The sequence below is a fragment of the Solenopsis invicta genome, chromosome 3 (genome assembly GCF_016802725.1).
Source record: "Solenopsis invicta isolate M01_SB chromosome 3, UNIL_Sinv_3.0, whole genome shotgun sequence".
Classification (NCBI taxonomy): Eukaryota; Metazoa; Arthropoda; class Insecta; order Hymenoptera; family Formicidae; genus Solenopsis; species Solenopsis invicta.
This window is the reverse complement of record NC_052666.1, coordinates 13,428,116-13,439,424: the sequence shown is the minus strand read 5'-3', so window position 1 is coordinate 13,439,424 and position 11,309 is coordinate 13,428,116. Positions and strand designations below refer to the sequence as shown.

General features: G+C 37.5%; 1 protein-coding gene across 1 annotated transcript; it reads right to left on the bottom strand.

Moving 5' to 3' along the window:
- Positions 1–238: 238 nt before the first annotated feature.
- LOC105205165 lies at positions 239–2,779 on the bottom strand. The gene is made up of 4 exons (XM_039447607.1): positions 2,733–2,779; positions 2,046–2,124; positions 1,067–1,929; positions 239–791 (listed from the first exon to the last, which is right to left on the bottom strand). Exons 1-4 carry the CDS (start codon positions 2,777–2,779, stop codon positions 239–241), a joined length of 1,542 nt encoding a protein of 513 aa, XP_039303541.1.
- Between the last annotated feature and the right edge of the window lie 8,530 nt (positions 2,780–11,309).

Genomic DNA, 11,309 nt, shown 5'->3' with positions numbered 1-11,309 from the left:
GCAAACATTGCAGCTTGCATCATCAGAGCTGAGAGCTCCAATATTGAGCTCCCTTCGGTTGTGGTAGTTCTTATATATCCCCGTTGCGCCCAATAGGGGTTGGGGTGGGGAGTTTGACTTGGTCAACCAATCGGAGCGTTTTGATTGACCGGCCGGTCAATTAAAAAACCCGGGAGAACAGTATGCCAAATAGGATTTACTTGAAGGCCTTTGTCGCGATTGAGGTTGTCAGGATGTTTCAAGATTTCCAGACCTTCTCGATATTTTCTAGCAAAGTAGCCTTGTGACGGGGCCAACATGGTAGACTTATCATACTGCACGGCATGTCCAGTCTCCATCCAATGTTCCGCCAAGGCTGATTGTGAAAAGTGGCTGTATTTGGCACACCTCTGGTGTTCCGTGTACTGATCTTTCTCCCGGTTTCTCCTATGTATACTTTTCCGCAGACGCAAGGTATCTTGTACACACCTGGTGTTTCCAGGCTTGGTCTTTGATCCTTGGGGTTAGGGAGTAATTGAGCAATTTTCTTCTGGAGTTTGAAGATTACTCTGATGTTATGCTTACTCAAAATTCTGCCTATGCGCTCTGTTGTACGTTGAAGATACGGAAGGACAGCCGTCATTTTATTTTCTCTTTCTTCATCCAGATTTTCGGTGTCGTTGGGACTGGAGATCTTGTTCTTCAATCTCTTGGTTATCTGATTAATGTTCTTGCTGTTGTACCCATTCCTAGTCAAGGTCTGATTAAGATGTTGTAACTTCTCATCTAGGAACGTTGGTTCAGAAACTGCTCTGTATACCAATGAGCTGATAACTGAATTCTTTTGTGAAGGATGGTGATGGGAGGTTGCGTGAAGATATCGGTCAGTGTGGGTTGGTTTTCAGTAAACCCGATAGCCTAAGGTACCATCTCCGTTTCTTCGAACCAACACGTCTAGGAAGGGAATTTGGTTTTCCTGTTCTACCTCCATTATAAACTTAATGTTTTGTTGTTGGGCGTTGAGAAAAGCGAGAAAGGGTGGGAGAGTTTCTTTGCCGTGGCTCCATATAACAAATGTGTCATCTACGTATCGGTCCACGTGGAAGGTTTGAGAGGTGCGTTTTTCAGAATTTTGTCTTCGAGATGTTCCATGAAAATGTTCGCAATAATGGGTAAAACAGGGTATCCCATTGCTACTCCAGAGGTTTGTTCAAAGAACTCTTCTTGAAATTGGAAATAGGTCGAGGTTAGGCAATGTTCTATTAGTGGGACAAAGTTGGCCGGCAGTTTGTCAGACTTTTTGATAATGTCCAACGTATCATGGACCGGGACATTTGTGAACAATGAAACTGCATCAAAACTTACCAGGATGTCATTGGTTGTCGTTTTGATCTTTGTAATTTTGTTCACAAAATCAATAGAATTCTTGATGTGAGATCCATTGTGACCAGTAAGTTTTTGAAGTGGTTTGGTGAAGTAGCGGGCCAATTGGTAGGAGGGTCTTCCGATATTACTGATGATAGGGCAAAAAGGGACCGATTCCTTGTAAATCTTGGGGAGGCCGTAGAATCTGGGAGCCGACGATTTCCGGGGAGTAAGGTATTTGATAATTTCAGGAGGGAGGCCTGAATTCTTGAGCAGAACGGATGTTTTTTTCTCTATGGTGAATGTTGGGTTCCGTTTCAGTTTTCCATAAACGCTGCAATCCGAGAGCATAACATTGATCTTATTACAGTAAACTTTTTTGTCTATTACTACTGTGGCATTTCCTTTATCCGCCGGTAGAATTAGAATGTTGTTGTTCTGTCTCAAATTCCGGAGTGCCAAGCGTTCTTCTCTGCTGATATTTTGGCTAGGTTGTTTAGCCTTGCGGAGGATGTTGACTGCTCGTTGTCTACTGTCGTTGCTTGCTTCGGGTGGGAGGTGGAAGATAGCCGTCTCAATTCGGTTCTTAAGTCAATTTTTAGTAACATTGTCAATCGATAGAATATATTTAAATATATTTGTAACTTTTTTATTTTTGCAATCTACTCTTTATTTATAAAGTTATAGCAATTTTAAAACACAGTCGAGCGTCTGATCATTTGAACGCTCCGGAATTGCCCGAGATTATCCGAACTCGAAAATGACGTCACGATGTTGTTGCTGAAAACATAGTATGTATGCACATAGTACTTAATACAGCTGTATGCTCAATTTTTATTTAATTTAAACTGCTGTATTGTTATTACAACAAATAAACATGAATTATCGATGGTGTTCTTGTGCAAAAATATTACGAAAAGTGCACCCGCTAAAGTATTTGTGACTACGCGAAGAAGTAATAAGGTAGTTGTGGTTTCGATTGGCTCGACGTCCGCATGAATCAACAAAATCAAATTATTTTTGTTGTGATGATCATTTTGTTGTAAATATTCAATATCAAACCATTATTTCCATTAGTATCTCTATTTCTAAAGTTTTGAGGCTAGGTTATGAGAATAGTATCTAAGAATGATATGTTATACAAATAATTCTTTAGTTGATATTTTCTAACTAAAAGATGACATGGAAAATTATATTTGTTTCTCTTCAATGGGTGAGCCTATAAAAATGAAATCTGGAGTTATGCCACATATTTTTTCCTGTCAACTCGATAGAGAACGAACTGCAAATTATTCCTTTCATCTTACTGACAATGAGATACGAAAGAGGTTACTGATATTTTGGCTGCAGAATACTCTTCGTTTGATGTTAGAAATAAATGAACTTACATTGCAGCTTTTGCATTTCCTAACTTCAGTAGCGTTGAATTTGTCATTTTCCTTAATAAACTCACAAACCATAAATACGTCTGTTTTAAACAAATTTGTTACATCAGCTTTAATAAAACCTGATTCTAAAATATTTGCTATATTTGAAACTACTTTTTGTTTATAATTTGATAATAATAATTGTGCGAAACTATCACACAGCAGAAGGCTCGAAGCACGCGGAAAAGGAACAACATCGTGACGTCACACCAATAGCGATGCGTTTTCATCCATTTGAATTTCTATGAATATTTGAACTTTATTATTAAAAAAATATAAACAAATTAACTGATTTTATTTTAATAAATCGTTATCATAGTACTTATATTTTGATAAAACAATTAAATTTTCCAATTCAAAAATTTATTTACGAACCCAATTTGGCTGATAATTTCTTCCATAGGAATGCTTGTGAGGGTGACAACAAAACTGTGTCTTTTTGAAAGTACAGATACTTCAGATAGGGACAGTACGTGACTGCTGAGGTTCTTCACTGTGTGTGTTGGAAGTGGGGATTCAGCCTGTGGAGAGATCTTCTTGTATTTCTCCTTCTGTTTTTGTTTTCTCACCTTGGTAGAACGGACGGCCTGTTCGTGTGTAATATGGTCCAGTGTTTGCCAGCTCCGGCTTTAGTGAGTCAGCAAGCAAGAGGTGTAATCCAAGAAACTTTTGGGAGGTACTGGCTATACTTCTTTTGGCTGCCGAGATCCTTTCCTTGACTTACCGTAAAGATGCTTGTCGAAGGATAACTTTTGCCTGGATGGAGGTAGGCAAAGCAAAATGTAGCAATTTATTGTTACATGACTACTGTTTATTTCTTCATTAATGAAAACATGTATATTCATTACATTAGATACAATTAAGAAGAGATGTGTGGCTTCCAAAATCTACATATGATGCTGCTGTCTGTAACACACGATCTCGTTCAATGATTGTAAAAAATCTTGCAATTGCCGTCTTTGTGTTAAAGGTGCTACAAAATTCCAATATTACAAGAACAAAATGTAACAAGTTTAAAAATATGAAAACCAAACCAAAATTAGATGAGAGGAAGATTCTTGCTATTGGAGGTATAATTGTAAAAAAATATAGTTTTTAAATTTTAATTTTTATGTTAAATTTAAAATATTAAATTAAACATAATCCGTATAAGAACTCGAAGATTTTTATGCTCATATAGATATTAAAATAACGCTATTTTGAAGTATGTACTTATTTTTTCTACTTAACCTAAGTGATATATTATCGTTGTATTTTCATTCAAAAAACTTATTACAATCTTAACTTTTAAACACATCGATCCTGTAAAATACAGAAACACATTTTCGGGTCTGGGAGACTTTTTTAACTTTGAGAAGCTATAACTTTGATTACAATCAATATTTTTCTACAATTTACTTTTTAATGAAAGTTTAGAATCTCAGTGCACAATCGGCATTGCCGAAAAATAATTTATTGTGAAGTTATAAAGGAAAAACCATTAAGCAAAAATGAGAAATTGGTCAAAAATCTACTTTTCCGTGAAAAAAAACATATCTTTGCAACAAAAAACTTTTAAGGACTTTCAAATATGGCGTTTTAAAGCTAAAGAGTCACATTTTCAAAATAAAATTTGGCAGTCATTTTTTTTTTTTGAAAAATATAATTATGTAGTATGGAGAATATGAAGTATTTTTGAGTATCTAAAAATCCACTTTAAAAAAAAATCATATCTTTGTAACAAAAAACTTTTAAAGACTTTACAATGCGGCGTTTGAAAGCTAAAGATTCACACTTAAAAAAAAATTATATCATTGTCATTTCTATTAGAAAATGTATTCATGTAACAAGACGAATATGAAGTATTTTTTGATTAAATCATATCTAAAATTGAAAATTGATGTGTTTCATGATATATTTCGGAAAAACTCTCTTTGCTACACCTACAGCATTTCATAGTATTCCAACTTTAGACAGAGTATATGTGAGTAACATCCGCGTACCGATCTGTTTACGTATTTTGTCCAGCTTTTTTATGTAAAATACTCACAAAAACAGTTTTACTTACACACTATATGGATCGTATTGACTCTAACAAAACTTTGCTGCCGTGCCGTTCGAATTCTATTTGATCAAAAAAGTTGATCAACCATATCAATCAAAAGAGATTTCAAACTTCTTTACTTAGTTCGAATCTCATATCTTATTCTGTTTTCACACAGGAAGCGTTCAAAACTTCATATGGGGTCTCTCAGACCCATTTACGTGTTTAAGGGTTAACCCAAATGTATGTACTTAAAAAATATAACGATATCTATAAATTGTGTAATCTAATTTAAACTAAATGATATATATTTTTCTCAAAAGTGTAAAAAATTTTTTAATTAAGCTTATTATAACATAAAGCAAAAATATTTAAAATAATTGTATCTTGATAAAAATTTTTTCATAATTTTTATGTAATTTTTCAAAATATCAAGAGGCGCGGTCGCGTCTCGTGATTTTAAAAAAAAAATTTAATCGCCAATTTAAAAAAAAAAAACAAAAAGAAAGCGAAAAAGACCGAGCGTCTCTCTTACGCGAGTCAGCGAGTTCAAGCATAATAAGATTAACAGATCTCAGTAACGGCTGAACCGATCAAGTTCTGAGTAGTCTCCATCGATAGCTTGGGAACGAATTGCATAATAAAAATGTTTTTATTTTTTCTCCCCGTGCCCTACGAGCGAAGATATCGCGATGCATTCTTTTCGACATTTTTGTGTTAAGAAACGTCATTGTTTTCATTATCGTCGTCATCGCCTTCAAGAATTCTCCCTTTCATATTTTCGACACATATTGGCGCTGGCACATACATTAGTTAACTGTATGCGATTGTATACTTGTGGTGTATGTGATGTAGTACTTTATATACTTCTTGACATCATGGCCGCCGTGACAGATTTTCTAGCCAGATTATTCGTCAATCGTCAACAATAATAATCTCGGTTCGCGGGACAGTTTGACACTTTTTTAATTAAATTCGTCCGTTTCGTGTAAACCCGCGATCAAATTGATCGATCGAGTCTATTCATCAATAGGAGGTCTCAGGTAAGTTATTATATATTTATTTATTTTTATATATACGTTAATCAATTTATTTTTTGTTTTTGTAAATATAACAGAATGTTAGTGTTATTAGAAAAATATGTTTGTTTCATGTAGTTTATACATGAAATTGCATGAACATTCTAGTATTTTAAATTATCTTGAATTAAATATATTTTTTTTTCTTTCTTTCTCATTATTATCTATTATTCAAGTATGTATTTTATTACTAATGATGTTATTTTATTTTAAATGGAAAACAAGGTCACGTAGCAGTTTTTGACTGAGTATGTAACATGATGTTGCATGGTTATCTGGAAACTTTGCTGTAGCGCAGGATTGGATTTATGTATAATACAACAATCAGGAAATATTATGCTTGTCAGTGGATCAAAGAATGGTCACATGGCTTGGTTGGATATATCCACATAGGCAAGCTAAACGCTCGTTATAACTCTAATTTGGAAAGAATATCTGTGAGTTTTGTAAAATTATGTTTATTTTTGATTGGTTATGCTATATCTCAGATATTTCAGACTAACAATTGTTAATTTATAATAGGTGATGATGCAGAATTCAAGTAACACAGTATCACAGGGATACATTAGGTACCAGTTAAAGATATGTACAAAAATATCTGAAATCAGTACAAAATTACCTTTTCAAAAAAAGGTAAAAAGAAGGCGCCAGTTTTTGTGTGTGCGCGCCTAAAAGTCTTAATTTTTTTAATCAAAATAATATGTATTAATATTTTTTAGAAAATCTCTTATTCAAACCTAAGTGGTATTTACTTAAAATAAATGTCTTAAAATTGTGTAATCTTATAAAAATGATATGCATTTATTTTAAAAAATGTATGAAATCTTTAAAATGCACTTGTTATAAAGAGAATATACTTTACAAAACCCAAATGGTACTATCTCTGTATTGTCATTGAAAAATCTTCCTATTTTAAAAATTCAAAAACATGGCGCTGCTAGATAGGAAAAGCAATGAGAAAAATGGAATAATTTCTACACAAAACCTAAGTGCTACTATCTCTCTATTATCACAGAAAATCTTTGCTAGTTGTGTACCAGTGTTAAATTTATTGTATTCTTTCTTATGTCTTTTCTGCTTTTCCTATCTAGAAGCGCCATGTTTTTGAATTTTTATATATATTAATGCAAGCAATTATTAAGCTTACGTATACTAAGAACGTGATTGATACAGCCATTAGATTTAAGGTATAAAGATTTTTGATCGTGAATTATTTTACATCGACATTACTAGTAACAAATGTATTACTTGTAACAAGTTAAAAAAAAAGTAATTAACATAAAAATGTGCAGAACCAATATATACTCTGTTATATATTAAAACACTAATTTAAACATGAAAAATATTTAATGTAAATTATAATAATGCAACATGTTATTTATTTGATAGTTAGCGATTTAACTTGAATGTAAAATATATATTTGTGGGAGATAATGCATAATTTTATTATATTTGAGAAGAGGAAAGATAGAAAAATAAAAGTATTATCAAATTTATGTATTTTTAAAGAATATACATGAGAGTTAAGCAGATTAAAGAAGCAAGAGAGAAAAAAATCTTAAAAAAAATAGAATATTTAATTACTAAATTAAAAAGTATCTTCTTGAAAAAAAATTATTTTTCTCCTCGTCCTCTTCTTCGTCCTCGTTCTCGTCCTCTCCCTCTCCAATAATAATAATTAAAGTTGTCGCTCATATTAAATAGAAAATAGAAAAATCCTCTTTCTCTTCTTTTTCCGCCTTTAGTTCCTCTTCGTCTAGCTGTAAATAAGAGTCTAGATAAAAAAGTCTATATTAGATAGATAAAGAATTAAATTAGAATCAGTACTTACGTTGAGTTGCCACCGAGTTGTTTAATTGAGTAGCGGCAACACGAGAAGCGGCGGTGGTGGTGGCGGCGGTGGTGGTGATGGCGGCGGTGGTAGTGGAGGCGGCGGTGGTGGTTGCGGCGGTGGTGGTTGCGGCGGTGGTGGTGGTGGTGGTGGTGGTGGTGGTGGTGGTGGTGGTGGTGGTGGTGGTGGTGATGGTGGTGGCGGCGGTGTCGGTGGTGGTGGCGGCGGGGTGGTGGTGGTGGTGGTGGTGGTGAAAGTGGTGATAATGGTGGTGGTGGTGGTAGTGGTGATGGTGGTAGCGACGGCGGCGGCTATGGGACAAAAAGCGGTGACGGTTACGGAACGAATAGCGGCGGCTACGGGACGAGAAATGGCGGCGGTACAAGGAGCGGCACCAGGAGCAGCGTCGACGTCGACGTCAATGTCCGCGTCGACGACGATGTCAATGTGTGCATTGGCATCGCCGTAACCATAAGATGTTTTATCTTTTCTAAATTCACTTATATCTATCTGTTCCATGTCAATCTGAATAAAAATTAGAAAAGAAATATATTAAAATTATAAAAAATGTTTTGTCGAAAAGTGAACGTGCAACGTAAGGAATATAAGTATCAAGAGGCGCGGTCGCGACTCAGCCTGTTTTTCCTTTCATCAATGTGAATGAACGAAATAATACTTACATCAAGATATTCTTCAGTCATCTTGTCTTGAGTAGGACGTCAAATACGTCCAAGTTCAGGTTCCAAGTTTTAATCAGTTTTTTAGTATTTAATCAGTTTTTCTTCATTAGTACTGAACGTCCAAGTTCAAGTTCCAAATTTCTGTTTTAATGGTGTCCGTCTTCTCATCTAGCACGATTTAACAACGTTGTCCCGGCAGCCGTAATGCAATCGGCACTAACACGAGACACGACCACGTGCAAACACGTGAATAGCCCGTGGTGGGAGCAGTGCTTCCAAGGTGCGTTCCGTTTAGACGCTCACGTTCTGTAAGCTCTTACGCTTTTAAGCGCTATTTTCAATCGTTCCATTTGCTCACCAATGTTCACAAATAAAAAAAAAACAATTTTATTTAAGCGTGTATAAGCGCTTATACGTGCTTAAATAAAATCGTTTCTTTTGATTCGTGAACATTGGTGAGCCTGTGTGAGCGTTGCATACAGTTATGAGCTAAAAGGTTGCAACATATTTTCTTTGACGGTTTTTGGAATGTAGACTTGCTCATCGATCGGCGAACGTAATTGGTTGGATCCACAGGTAAGAACCAATTAAGTTCGCCGTTCGATGAGCAAATCTACATTCCAAAAACCATCAAAGAAAATGTTGTAAGAAATTTGCGAGCCGCTGCAAACGCGGCAAGGCAAACGGTTGCCGACCGATGGCGCTAGGTGATCGGCGAAGCGATCGGGAGCGCAAGCTGTCATGCTCCGAAATCATGACTCCGTACGTCATAGCGAACCGTTAGACGACGGGTCAGTAGAATATCTCCACGATAGGACCGTTGGCTCCGAAATCATGCGAACGAGAGATTTCGCGGACTCTGTGCGGAGCGAGCTTGAGAACTGGTCGCGGTCCAAGCCGGAGTCGTGTCGTGCCGAATATGAAGTCGCGTGGAGCTGAACGCTGAATTGTAGAGTTTACTGAGAGTGCCGAAATATAAAAGTGTCGTTGCTGCGCAACCTTGTCGACTTATTCATCCTGCTCCTTTCCCAGGACGTTTTAGGTGCCGGGCTCGCAATCGCGTGTAGTGGAGCAGGTGGCCAGAGAGTGGAGCTCGGGCCGGCCTGCAAGGGAATAAGAGACAGAGGTAACAAGTGGTGTCGTGTTGTGTCGTGTCGTCCTCGAGAGGAAGTGCAGGGGAAACAATTTAAAAAAAAAAAACTTTAGAGTAACGATCTTTCAATGTGTTGCAACCTTTTAGCTCATTTTTTCATGTTAAAATTGTAACGGTACGACTTTTCTCGCGGTCGCGGATTAGCTCGCCGGTGCCAGGGTCGAGAAAAAAAGGAACTCCGATTTGAAAAGAAATTAACAAAATATTTATTTTAAATCAATATCTCCTTACACTCCGTGATACAAAAAAAAATAAAATTTATTAGGAAGAGAGGAAGTTAACACCTTCGGAACTCGTGTTCCCCGGAACGTTTGTTCACACGCGGAAAGAACTTAAACCTAATTAGTACACGTATAGAGAACACGTAGAAAACTTAAACTAAATTAAGCGCTAGCGGCGTCGATTGAAATCTTAAGTCTAAATGCGAGACGCGGATTTTACAAACTAACGCTCGGAAAATATTACAAATAACGCGGACTTAATGCTAACGCAACTTAATAACTATCGTTCGCCTGAGGAAGGGGTCAAGATACGCTCGCTTTGTTAGGAGGGCGCTTGTTCGGACGGAACGCTCGGGACGGAAGATATCCAAGGAAAATCCGGCGAGGAAGTTGTAACTCCGGGTAAACGCGTCGTCGCCGACCGAGTGAAATTATTCTAAATCTGCTCTAAAAATAAAACGAAAATTAAGAATCGAAATTATAGGACAGGTAACAGGTAAAGAAACGGGTAACCGAGTACGGCCGGTATCAGGAAGCCGAGAGCACCCGGCGCAGGAGTGCGGTACGGAATAACCGAATACGCCCGGTATCAGGGGGGCCGTAAACGGCCTGTGTCAGGAAGCCGAGAACGCCCGGCACAGGAGTGCGGATACCCGAGAACGCCCGGTGTCAGGAAGGCCGTGAACGGCCGGTGTCAGGAAGCCGAGAATGCCCGGTGTCAGGAAGACCGTGAACGGCCGGTGTCAGGAAGCCGAGAACGCCCGGCACAGGAGTGCGGATAACCGGGAACGCCCGGTGTCAGGGGTTTTCAGGAAACCGAGTACACCCGGTATAAGGAAGCCGAGAAAACCCAGCCAAGGAGCTCCGAGTACTCCCGGAGTGTCGGTACCGGTGATTTGGAACCGACTGGTTGCTCCTTCCTGGTGAGGCTCCGTATTTATACCCTCCAGCCGCCCACGCAGTCGGAACCACGTGTTTACCCCACTTTTCGGCGTGTACCTACGCGCACGTGCCCGCGCGAAGCTACGTGTGACGTCACGCGACCGGGCGCAAGAGCGAGCAAGATGGAGGACGGAACCGACGTCACGTGGCCGCGCGTGCGAGTGAGCGAGACGGAGAGTACTGACGTCACGTGATCGGGTGTGCGAGTAAGAGACGGAACGATATGTTACAATCCGGCGTGCGAGCGAGAAAGAGATATAATTTACCTGCGTAACGATGCTATCGTTACAAAATAAATCTGTACAAAATTACCTAAAAAAAGGTAAAAAAAGGCGCCTGTTTTTGTGCGTGCGCGCTTAAAAGTCTTAATTTTTTAATCAAAATGATATGCATTAATATTTTCTACAAAATCTCTTATTCAAACCTAAGTGGTATTTACTTAAAATAAATGTCTTGAAATTGTGTAATCTTATAAAAATTATATGCGTTTGTTAAAAAAAATGTATGAAATCTTTAAAGTGTACTTGTTATAAAGAGAATATACTTTTTCTACAAAATCCAAGTGGTACTATCTCTGTATTGTTATTGAAAAATCTTCCTATTTTAAAA

Bases quoted from the DNA above. Each gene is read 5' to 3' on its own strand.
- LOC105205165 (XM_039447607.1), bottom strand. From the start codon at position 2,779: ATGACAAATTCAACGCTACTGAAGTTAGGAAATGCAAAAGCTGCAAT. The intron at 2,125-2,732 runs GTAAGTTCATTT...CTATGTTTTCAG, and splicing joins GGAAATGCAAAAGCTGCAAT to CAACAACATCGTGACGTCAT. The intron at 1,930-2,045 runs GTGTTTTAAAAT...AATTGACTTAAG, and splicing joins AAATGATCAGACGCTCGACT to AACCGAATTGAGACGGCTAT.